At 47.4% G+C, this 17,702-nt stretch overlaps 1 protein-coding gene across 3 annotated transcripts in view; it reads left to right on the top strand.

Moving 5' to 3' along the window:
• LOC144111049 (tRNA:m(4)X modification enzyme TRM13 homolog) overlaps positions 1 to 14,858 on the top strand; it is a 90,310-nt gene extending 75,452 nt beyond the window's left edge. For 2 of the 3 annotated variants that reach the window (XM_077644156.1, XM_077644155.1), the window contains 2 exons: positions 8,648 to 8,717; positions 14,612 to 14,858. In XM_077644156.1, the coding sequence (XP_077500282.1) occupies positions 8,648 to 8,717; positions 14,612 to 14,798 (257 nt within the window). In that variant the 3' untranslated portion in view covers positions 14,799 to 14,858. Of the gene's footprint in view, positions 1 to 8,647; positions 8,718 to 14,475 lie in introns of all 3 variants that reach the window. The other variant, XM_077644157.1, reaches the window with a different exon arrangement.
• Positions 14,859 to 17,702: the final 2,844 nt, after the last annotated feature.

Below are 17,702 nucleotides of genomic sequence, written 5' to 3'. Positions count from 1 at the left end.
CATTTGCGGTTTTCAGTCCGGAAGGATGTACTCTCATCGATTTATCCCATGTGTCTCATGGTCCGTGATTAAATTGTAGGTTAATGCCGAGGGGAAGAGAAAGAAAACTTGGAGAGTGAGAGTTTGGGCCTCGTCCCATAAAAATATACTATCGGGAACAAATGTCTCCATGATGCGTGAGCAGTACATCATATAGCGCCGTTATTAGCTATTGGTTTGAAACAATATTTGTAGGGTTGAGTCACTCACGTACACTCACTGCGAAATAAATTGATATATGGGAAATATATTTATACTTACACCAGTATTATTTTTCGCATGTTACGAATACTGGCCTGTATTGATAGCTGAAAAAAATACTATCCACTTATATGTTCGAAAGTGTTGTGAAGAATTGTAATGTATTGTTCTCTGCTTGAAGCTGCTAGCACGCGACCTTATATCGCTTTTGTTTGTCAGTCAAGAGGCTACCAGATTTCTCTGGAATGATTGTAGCCGTGCGAAAGTCTCCCTTCGATGCTCGAAATTGTCGTAAGGGTAGGTTCCAAGTTCGTTGTCACCTTTAAATTTTGCAAGGCCGAAAGCTACCGCCTTTCTGACCTCAGTTGACCGTTGAGAGCACCCATTGAAGTTGGGCACGAACTTGCTGGTCGTCATTCTGGCCTGCCTAATGTCACCATGCAAGTACGTAACAGAAGCAAACAGTACAAGTTGCGTGTGTTGGCATGTATATCGATGCAAACCATTTATTGAAATTTCAGAAACTATGTCCAATGTGTGGCTTAAGCTGCTATAAAGAGCGCCCTTTTTTGCTGTTGAGTTATATTCAACTTGTGGCATCCTGAAGCTACCTATAAAATATTCCATTAAAATATTTTTGGAAAAGAAGGGCTCAGATTATGGTTATTCATGCAGTTGAATGTCCTTCCTATTTTCTTAAATTCAGGGACATTTGTTAGTATGTAAATATCACAAATGTTAATTTTCAGTTCCTTACATCATAAGCTAAGCAGGCTGGTGTAACACGTTGCTGTGAGGTTTAGTGGAGCTATGTTACAATGCGGAAAAGATGCTTTTTGTGGTGTTACTTTGTTTCCTGAATGATATGAGAAAAGTTGATGTTTTCGGGAGGTTTATCGAAAGCGATGAGGAGGGTGTAGAAATGCAGGAGAATGCAATATATGCAACACTGCATCACCTTTTGGATTAGTCTGTTCGCTTGTGAAGGCCGATTTTATTGAGACAGTTCCAGACTAACCTTCCCTTGCTGGCAGTTAGTTCACACTGGCAGTCAGCAACTGGCTTAATTTTTGCATCGTCATTGGTTGGGACGGGCGGTCCCGAGACACCAGCAAACTTCAAAACACCTTTCCAAGAGGAGATCTTGGACATAGCGTGCGTGCAACGTGCTCTGCTCCTGCGGCCATGGTTGGGTTTTGTCTATACCCGTTCCTTCTGCGAATGACGTGACGTGTTTTCCTGGAGAGCACAATGAACACTTGCTAATGCCACTGTTGTGCAAAATTAAAGCAGCTGCGCTTGAAATTTCAGGAGCTATATTTACGCCGCAGAATCCTTAACGCTTTGAAACTTGACATGCAAATGCATATCATTCTGCACACTCACTATAAGCGCCTGATGGTCACCACTGACGATCCACATGAATGGCGGGTGCAACGATGGGGCCATAAGAAGATCAGCCGTGGTGTAGGCTAGCAGCTTATTAGCGGCGGAGGCAGATTGGATAGAACATTACAGGGAGAAGAGCTTTATTTGTTGTGTGAGAAACCTTCTTGCTTCACGTTAGGTCAGAAGAAAGAACAACGCCAAGATATTCGAATAAATGGCAGCGGAAAGTAAACGAAGACATCCGTGAATCCGGAGAGCAATGCGTCAGCACGCCATCGGTTGGCCTATCGAAAAAAGAAGTGAGATATCTGTGCCGGGATGCAAGCAGGAATCGATAGGATATCATTCGAAGCACTGGCTGGTCTCTAAGTATAAATATGCTGCCTTTCCAATAAAAGATCGGGAAGAAGCACAACATCAAGATCATTCCCACGGCGCCAAACAAGGCGAAAAGCATGTGTGCGCGAGTGAATGGGCAGAAAAACAAATCCGATTGCCAAATCGGACACAGAACGAGGTATTCTCAGTGCTTTCAGGGCATTGTTTATCGTATCCCTCTATTCTGCGGGAAGCATTACATAGGCCAAACCGGGAGATGCGTCAACGACAGAGCAAGAGAGCACGCAACAGCCATAGCAGGCAAGTCTGGCACCAACCTTGCGATACACTGCAGAGATTGCGAAACTTGCAAAAAAAAAAAAAAACAAGCCCTGCTGACCTTCACCACGTGCAAGTAGTGAAAAAGAGCAAAGACAAGCTGACAAGAGAAATCCTGGAAGCCTGGGCCATCCGTGAATCCGGAGAGCAATGCGTCAGCACGCCATCGGTTGGCCTATCGAAAAAAGAAGTGAGATATCTGTGCCGGGATGCAAGCAGGAATCGATAGGATATCATTCGAAGCACTGGCTGGTCTCTAAGTATAAATATGCGGCCTTTCCAATAAACGTTCAGTTGTCAGTGCAGCATCGTCCTCGTTTGTGTGTTTCTTCGATGTCTTCGTTTACTTTCCGCTGCCATTTATTCGATCATGCACCAACTAGCTCAACAATCCACCTTATTAGCAAGATATTCGATTAATTCTCTAAGAGAATCCAAGTGATAGTAGAGAGAAAAGTGACGCCAACCAATATTTTTAACTTTACCCAATGTTTCGGGACCAACTCGGTCCATTCTTCAGGGGTGTCTAAGGTATGCCAGCAGCAGCAGCGGGTTGCTGCCTTCACTCTCCCTTTGTTAGTGCGTGGTGCAGTCCACTAACGTACGTCAAGGGGAACGTTCCTGGAGTCCTGTCCATTGCCTCCTTGAACCGAATGTGCCATGACTCCACATGTCGCCTCTTGAACAGGTTTGGTTCCACGGCCAAGAGGCTCACCTCCTCGAAGGCTATCCGGTGGTCGGCGCGCTCGCGGTGGTCGGCGCGCTCGCAGTGTTCGGCGAGGGGGTTGGATTCTGATTTCATTAGCCGCATGTCATTTTTGTGTTGCCTTTCTTTGGTGGAGGTTTTTTGTTTCTCCGATGTATGAAGCCGGGCACTTTGAGCACGGGATTTTGTAGACGAGACCCGGTTGTTTTTCTCTGGGGACGCGGTCTTTCGGTCATGGTAAGAAGCGGCTTAGTGTCGAAACAGGTTTGTGAGCCACGTGGATTTCATGTTTTCCGAGAATGCGTGCGAGTGCCTCGCTGGTTCCCCTCACATATGAAGGACAACGCACGCGCGTTTCATTGTTCCATTGTTGTCTGGTCCCCCTGTCCTCCGAGCTTGACGGCGACTAACGCGTTGAATAAAGCCACGTGTGTAGCCATTCTTCTATAGGTCGGCGACAACGGTGGCTTCTGCTTTTTTCTCTGCTTCGGAGGAGCAGATTGACTTTGCTCTTCTCAGAAGAGAGGCAACAACAGATCCTTTGTGGCTAGTAGGATGGATGGAATTAAAATTTAGGTAGCGGCCGGTACAGGTTGGCTTCCTATAGACACCGAATTTTAGGTCTGCCCCTTTTCTTCTTATGAAGACGTCCAGGAATGGCAAAGTGTCGTTCACTTCTCGTTCCATTGCGAACTCGGCTTGACCGAGTTGAGGTGTGCAAGGAAATTTTCGACCTGCGCTGTCTTCAGAATGCAGAAACAGTCGTCAATGTAACGAATGAAAACTTTTGGTTTTTCTTGGAACGACATCAGTGCTTTTTCCTCGATGGCCTCCATCGTCAGGTTGGCAGCAGTCACCGAGATCGTGGCGTCCATGGCAGTGCCGCTGGTCTGCTTATAAAAATCTCCCTTGAAGGAAAAAGCTGTGCTGCTTAGGCAAAACTCCAAAAGCCGGCAGAATTCTTCTGGGTTCAGGCTCGTCCTGGTACCTAGGTCAGCGTCCGCTTTGAGGGCTTGCGTCGCTGCGGACACGGCAAAGGGCACAGGAACGCTGGTAAAGAGTGAGACCCCGTCGAATGAAACCATGCACTCGTCCGTGTGGAGTGCACTCGTCCATGTGGAGTCATGGCACATTTGGCTCACAAAGGAGGCGATGAATAGGACTCCAGGAATGCTCCCCTCCACGTACATTAGTAGACTGCGCCACGTGCTAACAAAGGGAGATCAAAGGCAGCAACTCGCTGCTGCTGCCGGCACACTTTAGTCACCCCTGAAGAAGGGACCGAGTTCGTCCCGAAACTTTGGGTAAAGTTAAAAATATTGGTTGGCGTCAGTTTTCTCTCAACTAGCATCAAGACCCCAGCCAGATGGACTTCCGTCGAAGATGTTCGGAATCCAAGTGGTTCAAAAGTGGCAGTCATCTGCCAGTCTTGGCAATTTAGAATGATATGGTAGTTATGGTCCTTTATTTCTTTATAAATTATGCAGTCATCTGCAGACATGCCCACTGTGTTATACGACAAAGAAGAGCTGCTACAACAGTACCTTGGGTTACCCTAGAAGAGACAGTTCTAGGAACGACCTTCATAGCTTTAACTCTAGACCTATATTCACTTTAAATGCCTTGGAGTATTTTTTTCTTCAACTATGTCATGGGAACACTATGCAACCCATGTTGTCAAAGAGGTGGCTAGAGTAGCTGCCATGATTGCTTGCACATGATGCATTAAAGTACCTCTTTACAACATACTTTTTTTATTCTTACTTAAATTATTGCCAGCTTGTGTGGGGAACTGCAACACATTCCTCTGTTCATAAAATTCACAAATTGCAAAAAAAGGGCTCTTCACTGTGTCTTTAATGTTAACTGTGGGTCACCCTGCAAAGATTTCTTTCTTGAAGCCAGTGTGGTCCCAACTCAGAGTTATATCGGTACCAGTTAAGTGTTTGTTTCAAAATATAAATTAAAAATGACAAATAATTTGAAAAACTTGATGGTGCGAACAGCATCCCTAACTCCGGGCAAGAACACTTGTATCACACACTCTCCCTTCCTTTCTGAATGCTTGCTCGTCAGCAAATTTTCACTTGTTCAGCTGCGCTCATCTGGGATACTGCATAGTATGTAACTTGTTTACTCGAATCTAGGCCGACCCCCTAAGTCTGTAACCAACAACAACAACAACAAAAAATTACCTCGAATGTAGGCCGAACAAAAAAAAGCGACGACAGCGTTCACAAAATGCAAACAGCATTTATTGAATCATAACGTGCAGAGCTCATTCAATGTCGTCGTCGCTGTGTTCCTTGTCACTGTCACCTTCAAACAGTGCACTATCTTCGGTACCGTCAAGCGCATTAGATATGCTGCACTTTTTAAAGGCACGCACGATCAAAGTACCTGGGATGTCGTCCCACGCTGCTGCTATGCAGCCCATTGCCGTTAGCATGTGGTCTTCATCAGTCGACCAGTAGCCATACGGTGTCACCATACAGTGGCAGTTTTTAGCATCGGATATGACATCACGGAGGGCGAGCTTTATGATTGGACAAAGAGTAAATATACTGCAAATTGTGTTAATAACTAGAGATACGCTTTGTCGAGTTTTTGTGTTCTATATTAAATTAACAAAACCAACTTGTTTGCCCTAGATAAAAGCACTGTAAAGCAAGTAAAACAAAGATACACCACTAGAGGCTCTGGCTACTTTTTGCATCGACGGACTTTGCGCCTCTGTAAACATCTTACGACCTAGCACTAACACTCTGTGTATCTGAGAGCGGCTTTGTGGAGTTGATCCGATCGAGTCATTGCACTCTATAAGCGTTTGTTTTGGTCCCAAGGAATGATGCGTTCAGTTCACATTTAGCAGACAGTGCGCAGCGTCAGCTTGTGGAGGATCACCGGTCGGCGGCGCCAGATGGCGCCACGTGACCAACCAGTGCGCTAGGGGCGATGGTTGGCGGTAAGCAGTAGCGGTATGCGCTATGCACATCTTGCACAAGCTGTCACACTGTCGCAGTATCTCGCGCTCGAGTTGGAATCCATAAGTAAGGGAACGTCACTGATCAGTGTTCCCTTCTGCGCCGTTGAGGTGACGACGAAGCATCGCTGGGTCAGCTGGGCGTTCACATGGTTGTTGTAACCATGCAAACAGCACCGCCAGCCTTGGCATGAACGAGTTACAGAGAACAGGCAACCATGGAGTGTAAACTTCCGCCACGTGCTAAGATAGGCTGCTTTGATTGATCGCACAGTGTGTCGTCATTGGGAGAGTGAAATGGGAATGGGAAGCTGCGAAAATAGAGTTGAGGGCAGCATTTTGTTTCCTTGTATTTTGAAATTTCTTCATTGAATAACGCCCGTTCCTATGCATCGATTCTCGCAATTCTTTTTGAGTCAGCATCTGTGCGACATAAAGATTCCATCTGAAGTTTAAACGGCATCCGTTCAAGTGGTGTTTCGCAGCCCCTTTAAGTATGAATCCCCACCAACTTGCCCAGTTTCTCGTCCTTATTAGCTACGTATCTTGTTCAATGAGCTCTTTTTCGTGCGTACCATTTCTGCGTCCGTGCCGTGTCTTCTCGCTCACTTGGTCCTTGTTGTTTGCGCGGCTTAAGTATGAATCCCCACCAACTTGCCCAGTTTCTCGTCCTTATTAGCTGCGTATCTTGATCAATGGGCTCTTTTTCGTGCATACCATTTCTGCGCCTGTGTCGCGTCTTCTCGCTCACTTGGTCCTTGTTGTTTGCGCGGCTTAAGTATGAATCCCCACCAACTTGCCCAGTTTCTCGCCCTTATTAGCTACGTATCTTGTTCAATGAGCTCTTTTTCGTGCGTGCCATTTCTGCGCCCCTGTCGTGTCTTCTCGCTCACTTGGTTCTTGTTGTTTGCACGGCTTAAGTATGAATCCCCACCAACTTGCCCAGTTTCTCGTCCTTATTAGCTGCGTATCTTGATCAATGGGCTCTTTTTCGTGCATACCATTTCTGCGCCTGTGTCGTGTCTTCTCGCTCACTTGGTCCTTGTAGTTCGCGAGGCTTAAGTATGAATCCCCACCAACCTGCAGAGTTTTTCGTCCTTAATAACTGCATATTTATTAACATTAGACACTCTGCAATCTGTGTCTTTTCTGTGATCACTTCAGATCCACACTTTATCTGGTCTATTTCTTGTTATGTATCACTAAATTACCTCCAGAGTTTTGGTTGCGAAGAATTCAGAAACCTGACAAGCATTTCTTTAAAGAACTGCTTGGATTCTTTTAACACTATTTTGAGCTCAGAACACAAATTCGACATTTAAGCTGCGTTTTTTTTATGTATGATCACTTTATTCTGCTTTTTTTGTGGATAATTTCCCAAGTTACATGTGGGCTTTGCTGTCTTGTTTTCTTGTTTTTTTTTCATGCCAGTAGGAATAAGTGAATCTATGCTATGTTTCACGACATTCTTGAAACGCTGCCATAATTCCTCTACAGATTTGTTAGCTGACACAAGCTCAGCTCAAATTCACTGAATGATAGACTTAAAACATCAGCTATTGTTGTGTCGTCTACCTGAGCGTACTGGTTTGTCAGCTTAGGAATATTGATGCCAATGATTGTGTGCCAATTGGTACATCAAGGGATACAATTTTATGGTCCGATATTCTCGGCTTGAATGACATCAACTATTTTGCAAGATAGGAACACAAGTTCTAATAATGATGGTGAATACAAAGTTTCTCATGTAATTATGCTTGCAAGAAAACTGGGGTAATTAGTTTGGAATCAAACCCATGACTCTTCAGTTGTGAGTCACACACACTAACCGTAAGGCTATTGAGGCATGTTTGTTTGATTTGGTTAAAGAGAGGCCTCTCATGGTGTATCATGATGTCTAGTAAGGCTACTGATGTGCTCTAATGAGTTTGTGCAGTTAGATAGAGGTACTAATTAAGAAAGAAAGTAGGAAATAACCACTAACACTCTCTCATCACGCTCTTAATTGTCCCCTAATTTTTCTGATGTGGCTAAATGTGTCTGTGCTCCAAAGCGGTGGAGTGATGCATCGAGGCTCCCTAGGAGTTTACGTCGCCAGAACAGCCGCCATTGCAATGCACATGAGGGTGTGATTTCTTTCATGGAAAAAATAAAATAAAGCGCACTCAGGACAAGGAAGACAAGGAGAAAGTGCGCTTTATTTTTTCCGTGGTGCTACACCAACTAGCTAAAATGTCAATTCTACTTCTGCAATTTCTTTGTTTGGTGCATACACATCATGACAATGATTCCTCATCCGATTGTCACCTTAGAACGGACATGCTTTGTATCAATGTATCACCCAGTGCTCTTCTGGGCCTGTGAGGTACAAATAAAAAATAAATAAAATGTGCCATCACAGTGTGACACCACGGGGGGGATTTCAGTTTGTTACTACATGCAGGTTAATATGGTCTGCGCTAAAAATAAAGGAAAAGAACTAATCCGTTACTGCGTCTCGGGCATTAGCACAACTCTCACAGTCTGCAGTGCCCCTCCTTATTTGCTCTGCGATGTTAAACCGCACAAAAGCCTTATTCAGCTGACGGTCCATCCTACCGCCATCTTTTAGGGCATTGTCCTGGCGGATCAGCGGAGGCTTACCGAAGTACAACGATGCTCCTCTTTTGCAGAAGCTCGTGCAGCAGCAGTCGTCAATAGTGACCACTGTGTTCCCCAGGAGCCGAGTGCTGCCGTCAACAGGTGAGTGTGTCAACATGACAGGCATCAAAGGGCTGCCTGTTGTAAGAAAGTACACAACTGATTTGCACTTGTTGCACTATAAGTAAGTCCCTTCGTTTTTCTGCTAGTTGTGTGTGCCCCGCCTTTTTTATTCTACACCTGTGAACCAACTAGGCTACCAAAATTTTCTGCTGTAGAAATGACCTGTGGTATAGTGACACCAATACATGCGGACATCATAAAATGAGAGTCATGTTAACTGTGTAGTAAAGTGGTTAACTATATTCTAATAGTTAGCTTCCACCCACTGCTATGGCTCAGTGGCTTTGGCGTTTGGCTGCTGATCCCAAGGTTGTGGGCTCAATCCAGGTCACAGCGGCCGTATTTTATGGAGGCGAAGTACAGAAAGACCCTTGTGCTATGTCGGCGCAGGTTGAGGCACCCCAGGTGCTCTAAATTAATTTTGAGCCCTCCATTACGGAGTCCAATTCGGTTCAGGACGTTAAAATCCCACAATCCGCAAAAGTTTGCTTCTTAACTATTGCAGTTAGGCACACATCTTTTTTTGTATGTTTATAGCGGCCCTGCGTGTCATTCGATTTTGCAAGTGAGCTGTGATGCAGCTAGGCTACACCGTTCAGGAAGAAGAGCATGTTGGGGCAGATTTATAGAACTTATAGCAGACGTCCCAAGTTTTGATCATATGGCTTTCCAATGCTATTTCATAACCAATAAATGCATCTTTGCTGCTGAACAACACATCCGTGGAAGCTATTTTCACTGAGAGCATGCAGGAGAGACCCTGCAGAGTTAGGTATCCAGGCATGTGTAGATGGTATCATTTTCAAGTTAGGACGAGGCGAATATGCCTTTCTGGTCACTGTACACGTAAAAGCCTTCCTCGTCTACTGACTGATTGCCCTCTCACGAATGGTGGGCCACTACCGTTGTGTAACACAAGCAACATGCGGTGGCGCTGCTATCACCTGGTCGGGGTAACAGCTGTGGGTAGGGCCCATATGGAAATGCATGTAAACAAAACTGTTGGAAGTACTTTACTGATTTCACTGTGTACCTTTGAGGTTGTCTATTTGTAGATGCTAGAACAGACTGAACAAGTGTGGAACTATGACAACTTCGGACTGAAGGGAAAAGAAATTTTTTTTGCCTGAGAAACACCTCAGTCATCGAGGTCTGGTCACAACTGCTGGTCCATCCCCTGCGCTTTTTGTTTTCAGTCTGATGGCGCCACCATCGGCAACGGCTCACTGACGTAATGCCACGTCACACCGCTATGTTATCATGTCCTCCTCTTTTAATATGTAATGGCTGGATTGTTGGTTTAACGTTTTTTGAGGACTACAGCGTGGTCTCAACACGAACAAAAAAGACTGACGCAAACACCACCGCACCGCCACCGGTCTCCTCCTCAGGTTGACCTTCGCAGTGGTGTTGCTGGTGCACACTCTGGCTCATGCGCTACCTGGTGTGTGCTTGGCAGGCTGCGGCTGGTTTCCAGTGATGCCGAGAGCGTGTTGCTGCTGTCTGCGTTTCCAGTGACGCCATGGCGCTTTCAGGTGGTCCCAGCACTACTCGAGCATACGACGCACTTGTTGGCCAGTCGATAGTTGCTGGCGCCCAACGGTCTCGTAGCTTGATGTTCCTGGCTCGCTCGTCGCCACTCTGCAGAGGTCGACCCCTTCTGTTGAACCTTTTGCTCTGCTGCAGTTGCTTCAATTCCACTCATGCTCAGTAGGCCAAGTGCAAAGGGTCTGAAGATGTCTTAAAGGGACCCTGAAATGATTTCGACGGGCATATTCTGGCACAACAAATCTGCAGAGTTGGTCCTTGTGGGTGCTCGGGTTAAATTTGAGAGCTCTGCGTGGACCCTATAATTCGGAAATAAATTTTAAGAATCGAATCGCTGTCGCAGCAGCTCGCAACCAATCAGGGCGACACGTCAATGACGTCAGTGGGAAGGGCCGACCTTCAAGCTGGCCCCGTCTGCCCACTGACGACATCAGGGTAGGGGACACACGGTGAGGCGTGTGGCCCTAATCGCTTGCGAGCTACTACGACAGTGATTTTTAAAAATTATTTTAAATTGTAGGGCCCACGCAGAGCTTTCAAATTTGACTTGAACCTTGTGGGGTTGAATGGGGAGATAAGTACGTTCTCCCCACTCAATCGCGGCTGACGCGGTTCAAAGCCGCCCGGACCCCACCCCGTGATCGCGTACGCTACCGAGCACTCGCCGACCACGGCGGGCCTTGCTCTGGGGGAACAAAGGAACGACACATTGGCTGACACAAACAGGCATTTATTGCTACAGCAACAATAACGCCAGCTAGCAACAAGGTACGCTAATGAATCGAGGTCGTCCGACTCACCAGCAAGGTTCCGAGCGAATGTTCGCCCGCGCTAGGGCAAGGGATATATCCTCCGAAGGCCGGACGGGACGAGTACGGGAGCCTGTCTCCCCGTCGCTTCCTCGCCCCGCCAGCGAAGAGCGGAGCCGCGAGCGACATGTCCGCTCGGGCCGACGATCCCAGCCGAAGCCCCCCTCCCACGCGCGGGCTTTGGCAGTCTTGCCACAGCTGCCTCGGATGGATGCGGCGAACAGGATACAGGCCGCTCCGTCGCAGCAGGTGGCAGCGAGACGATGTGCACCGGACAGCAAGCCTGGGTGGCTCCACCGAATCTGCAAAATTGCCGAAACGCTCTCGGCGTGCCTTTAACGTAGGTCGCGGGAGGGGAAACGGCATCCGCAAGGGCCTCGTGGCACAATGCCTAACTCGCTAGCAAAACGTGTCGGCGGCTGTGCAAACGCAAAGTTCGAGTGAACGAAGCCCTTTCTTGAGTTGAAAGAGACTGCTCAGTTCGTGCGAGGTTACAAAAAAAAACGGGCGGGCAGCAAAGCGCCCCCTCTCAACGACACGGTCCGATGGTCGCGTCTCTTTTAACATGGTGCAGGCAGCTCCGAAAGCCTCAGGCCTAACTACCACTCCGACAACGACCGTGACCACAACAAAAACCCGAAAAGGGTTATGTGCGCGCAGCCGCGAGGAGACGTCAGCTTTGTGGGGTGGTCCTACCCCGCTCACTGCACAAAGCAGCTTCTGAGCGGTCGGCGCCCACCGTATCGGACGGTGTCGGAGCGCCCGGTGCCGAGCTGCAATACCAGCGAGCTTGTAGCGGCACCCGTGGCCCCAGGCCACCCGGCTCCCGGAGCCGCGACTCCCAGAGTCGAAAAAGAGACAGTAGAGAAAATATATAAACTCGGACCACCCACGCGGCTTCCGTACTCACTCGCTTCGGGCTCGGCGACTCCGCGGGCGCTAGGCCTCGCGCTCCCTCGATGCGGACCAAGTGATTCTCGCGAAGTATCTCCAGGGGAAAAAATGTGCTGAGCATGTCGAAAAGTTCAAACATGCTGCAGCGCAATACACCTCGCACTCAAGAAAACATGCCGCAGGTCCTAGCGATCAAAATTCACTCTAGGCCTAGCAATCAAGTCCGGACAAAGAGCGTTCCTCGAACCGAACCGACAGTCGTCCAATGTTCCAAGAGCAGGCCCCACGTTGGGCTGCCAGATGTGAGGTTTGAATTGGGGAGATAAGTACTACGTTCTCCCCACTCAATCGCGGCTGACACGGTTCAAAGCCGCCCGGACCCCACCCCGTGATCGCGTACGCTACCGAGCGCTCGCCGACCTCGGCGGGCCTTGCTCTGGGGGAACAAAGGAACGACACATTGGCTGACACAAACCGGCATTTATCGCTACAGCAACAATAACGCCAGCTAGCAATAAGGTACGCTAATGAATCGAGGTCGTCCGACTCACCAGCAAGGTTCCGAGCGAGTGTTCGCCCGCGCTAGGGCAAGGGATATATCCTCCGAAGGCCGGACGGGACGAGTACGGGAGCCTGTCTCCCCGTCGCTTCCTCGCCCCGCCGGCGAAGAGCGGAGCCGCGAGCGACACGTCCGCTCGGGCCGACGATCCCAGCCGAAGCCCCCCACTCCCGCGCGCGGGAGAGGGGGGCTTCCGCGCAGCGATGCTGGCGCCCTCTCTTGCCAGTTAATGTAACTCACAAGGGAATGCGCCCAGCCTCGAAGTGAGACCGCCGCTGCACGGTGCCTCGCGGGAAAGCAAACTCAGGGGGCTGCAGGGCAGGTCCCCACAACCTCGGTGCATTTAGAATATTATACTCCCTGGTATAGGCCCCCAAGGTTGCCATGCAGTGGCGACCAGGCATTTGTTGGATAGCCCTTGGGACCCTTTGGCAGCTAGCAACTTTGGCTTCAGACCCTGTCTAACCCCGGCTTGGCTTCTCGCAGCCATCGCATCCATTTCCGGATGCGATGCTGGTACGACAACCCCACCTCCTGTTCAAGAAGAACAGCGCGAAAAGACAAGGACCACAGGAAGATACACAAAGACAAGCGCTGACTTTCAACTAAAGATTTATTGCTCGGAACGTGGTAATAAATACATCAGGCTCTAAGCAACAAAAAGAACACATAGGAGTGATACACACTTGTCCACGCACACAAAAAATACCAAACAGATACAGCAGCATTACTTCCTTGCAGATAGAAATTCTAATTCTTTCTTTGACAAAGATATGGAGGGACAACTGATACATGCGTCATTTAGCCGGGCGATTTCAGCAGCTTCAATGATTTCTCGAGTCAGCGTATTGGGGTGTCTACTTAGCACTTTTGTTTGTTGGAAGAATGGTTGGCACGTTTTGCTTTCGCAGTCTCGGCAGTGGATGCCGAGGTGCCCTTTAACAGTATTATAAACAGTGATATTATGTTCTCTTAGGCGCTCGTTCACACATCTGCCCGTCTGGCCAACATACTGTTTCCCGCACGAAAGTGGAATAGAATAAATGACACCTTCTTGGCATGCAACAAACTTATTTTCATGCTTTATGGAACACTTTTTTGGCGTGAATTCATCATTAACTCGTTTACACAATTTCCCAAGCTTTTCGGGAGCCGAAAAAACAACTCTTACTTGAGCTCGGTTGCCTATCTTCTTTAGCTTATGGGAAAATTTATGAATGTAAGGAACAACTGTTGTTTTTTCTTTTTCCTTGGCAGACTCTGTCAGATCATTCTTGTTGTTTTTGCTTAAACTTGCGAGCATCGATTCAGAAACGGACACGAGCAGTTGCTTGGGATATCCTGCCTTTACAAGGCCAACCATTCTTCCAACAAACAAAAGTGCTAAGTAGACACCCCAATACGCTGACTCGAGAAATCATTGAAGCTGCTGAAATCGCCCGGCTAAATGACGCATGTATCAGTTGTCCCTCCATATCTTTGTCAAAGAAAGAATTAGAATTTCTATCTGCAAGGAAGTAATGCTGCTGTATCTGTTTGGTATTTTTTGTGTGCGTGGACAAGTGTGTATCACTCCTATGTGTTCTTTTTGTTGCTTAGAGCCTGATGTATTTATTACCACGTTCCGAGCAATAAATCTTTAGTTGAAAGTCAGCGCTTGTCTTTGTGTATCTTCCTGTGGTCCTTGTCTTTTCGCGCTGTTCTTCTTGAACATGGCATACCAACTCGCCCAAGCATCAGTCCTAACGACCCACCTCCTGCACCGAGCAGTCGCTCTTTTCCATCTCCAGGCGATGAAATGGACGATGGAATTTCTTCACACACCAAAGAGGCCAGAAACGCCACCAACTGTACAAGTGATTTATGATGGTGTCCTCTACTGGTGCTGCGTGTGCACTGTCACGACAACAGGCAAATGTCCTTGCAGGTACGTGCGCATGGGCCTCTCCGTGGGACGGCGCGAAGAGGCCAGAAACGCCACCAACTGTACAAGTGATTTATGATGGTGTCCTCTACTGGTGCTGCGTGTGCACTGTCACGACAGCAGGCAAATGTCCTTGCAGGTACGTGCGCATGGGCCTCTCCGTGGGACGGCGCGAAGAGGTGGGTCGCCGCTGCAAGCTTCTGCTGGACGAGGCCAGAGCGCGCTATCTGGGCTCTGCGACCACACTCAGTGCTGCCAGGCTGGTGCACTTCGTCGCGCGGGACGTGACACCCGAGAACGTCGCCATCCTCGCCACTTCTAGCTAGGCTACTCCGTTTTTCTTTCCTGGTTCGAGCCAAATAAACGGCTGCCACATTTAGGCTCCACAGAGTTGACTTCTTGGGCCAGACTAGAAAAAGAAAAGTGGGAAAACGGCAGCTCGCATGAAGACAGGGAGGAGGAAGGTAAGGCGGTCTCTGCAATGCATGGAAGATAGCGTCCCCTTTGAAAGGGGTGGTGGAAAATATGCACTCTCGTTTCCGTAGTGCAATAGATTAGCACTGCGATTTAGGTGCGCTAGTACTTAAGCCCGCACTCAGCAAAAAGCCCATGATGCGTTCTGAAGCCTTGAGAGCAGCATGCTCTTGTGTAACTTTTGTATCATGTTTGATAATGATACGCGGTTCAGCTGCGCATGTTGCAAAGTCGTAATCATGTGCTTCAAGATAGTTGAACCGAAAGCTGCCAATGCCTACTTTTTGCCGAAGGGGCGATGGTGACCCCATGTCTTGTCTGCTGAGGAAAGCGCCACGATGCAAAAGGTGCCGAGGCGAGCTTTGCATGGTGCCACTGCCGCCCTTCGGTGGCAACCTGGCGCTAGCTGCGCTTGTGGTATCTTCTTTCCAGGATGTTGACTAGCTCGGCCATTTCGTTCATCGGGGTGTGGACGGTCACGGATTTCTATCATTCCTGGCTGAACCAAGTAAATACCGCTGCCAAACTTGCTACGAGACAGTTACTGCAGTACGCAACTGAGGACGGCAAAACTGTAGGCCAGTTAGACACTGCACGGAGGCAGGTGACAACACAGGGCAGTGATTGCAACAAAAAAATTATAGAAAATGTTTCCCCCCACACTGCCTCAGTGTTCGACTTAAGAGCGTTAGCTAGGGGATCTTTAATTGTTTACATCAATGTGCTCAGCAAACGTGAAGATCAAATCCAAATATACGGGCATGCTTCCGGTAACATGCTATGGACGGACAGAGGGACAGACGGGTGGGTGCCTTTAAATCGGGTGGCTCGTGCACTCTTGATTTTAGCCACCAATCGGATAACCTTCGCTTGGTTACTTCTACCCACTTAAAATCTATTCCTTCACTGTCCTTAAACCCCAATGCTTTGAATAAATCAACCCTGCTGCATTCCACTGTAGGGTGAAGCACTTTACCAAGTGTTCAGCCATTTCCTCCTCTCCGCATGCAACGCACGTCTATCTCGTGGTACCTGACTCTGTCCTAGTCTGCAAAACTCCCGTCCTAGCCTCAAACAAAAAAGAGCTTCCCCTACAGCTATCATAGATATTTTCTTTAACAATTTCCTGCCTAAAGATCCTGTATGTTCCCAGTGCTGATTTCATCAGGATCCCTGTTTTCCAGAGAGCTCTCTCTGTTTAACCTTTTTCTTAACCGATAATTGCTGATTTTCCCCCCTACTGCTGTCCAGACATTTGGTTGTCAATTTTCTAGTTTGCTTTCTCCATTTCGTGTCCACATTCCTTATGTACAGGTATCTGAAAACTTTCCTCGCCCACTGCTCCCCCATTTTTATCAATCGCTCCTCAAATGCTATCGTACTGCTAGCTTCTCTGCTCTCGAACGAGGCCCATCCCCTATCAACCTGTACCCCCTGATTTGGTGTATTGCAATGTGTTCGCAAAGCTAACCTCCTTACGCCGTTTTATTTGATTTCTAACCTTGCTTGAACAGCTGGTCTCATACACAGGAGCGCATTACCAAAAGTCGGGCTAGGAACCATCACCTCTTTCCAGATCCCTCTTACCACTTCATACCTATTGTAATTCCTCAGTGCCCTATTTTTCATGACAGCTGTATTCCTACTAGCTTTATTACATATTTTTCATGCTCTGTCAGATACTCAGCACTGTTATTTATCCACACCCCAAGATACTGGTACTCATCCACTACTTCTAGCGTGCACTCCTGTATTCTATGCTCGCCGCCCTCATCATTAAATATCATGACTGCAGATTTTCCCTTACTAAACTTGAAACCTAATCTATCTCCCTCTGTACCACATGTCTATCAACTTCTGTAAATCTTCCTTGTCAGCCATTACCACTATATCATCGGCGTATGTTAGTACTGGTAATGACTGTTTAAATGACTGTTTAATCCATTCTCTTTGCTTGAAAAAAGAAAGGTTGAAGCCTAGTCCGCTCCTCTCTGGCTTGTTCTCCAACCCTTGCAGGTACAACATGAACAACAAAGGAGACAGAGGACATCTTTGCTTAAGCCCCCGCTGTATCTCTACAGGCTCTGATACATTTTTTCCCCAGCACTCTGTTACCTATATATATATATATATATATATATATATATATATATATATATATATATATATATATATATATATATATATATATCATTTAAAAGATTAAGTACTCCATCTTCCACTTCCAATGTGCCCAGTATGTAAGTAGAAGTTTTTGCTGGGCTAGTTGGTGCATGTTACTAAGAAAAGAAGCACCAACACATACAAGACGTAAGAAGTGACACGGTGACACCGTCGTCACTTTTTTCAAGGACAGAGGTCTGCGGTTATTACAAGCAGACAAAGAAGGAGGTTTTGTGGTGGTACCACCGGGATGCTACAAAGAAAAGACATGCGCTGCAGTGGAAAAGAATTTCGCTGTGACATGTCTCAAGCCGGGAAAAGAGATCTCGAGCAGTCACCCTCTGTAGGAACCTGGATTTGGAAAAGATTGCAAATGCTATAAGTAAGTGCAAGGAAAAGACTAAGCATGTTTTTCACTGCCAAGACTCATAAGGTAGATGTACCGTTCCGTTGCATTGTGAGCGAGTCTTGGCAACGCCTTATTAGCCAATTCCTCTTGAAACATCTAATAGACTTTCTTCAGACTTGTGGAACTATAGGCAGCGTTTTCTCGGTCGATGTTAAGGATCTTTTTTATTCCCCACAAAGAATTA

Source organism: Amblyomma americanum, chromosome 11, assembly GCF_052857255.1.
Source record: "Amblyomma americanum isolate KBUSLIRL-KWMA chromosome 11, ASM5285725v1, whole genome shotgun sequence".
NCBI classification, from domain to species: domain Eukaryota; kingdom Metazoa; phylum Arthropoda; class Arachnida; order Ixodida; family Ixodidae; genus Amblyomma; species Amblyomma americanum.
This window is presented reverse-complemented; position numbering and strand designations above follow the sequence as displayed.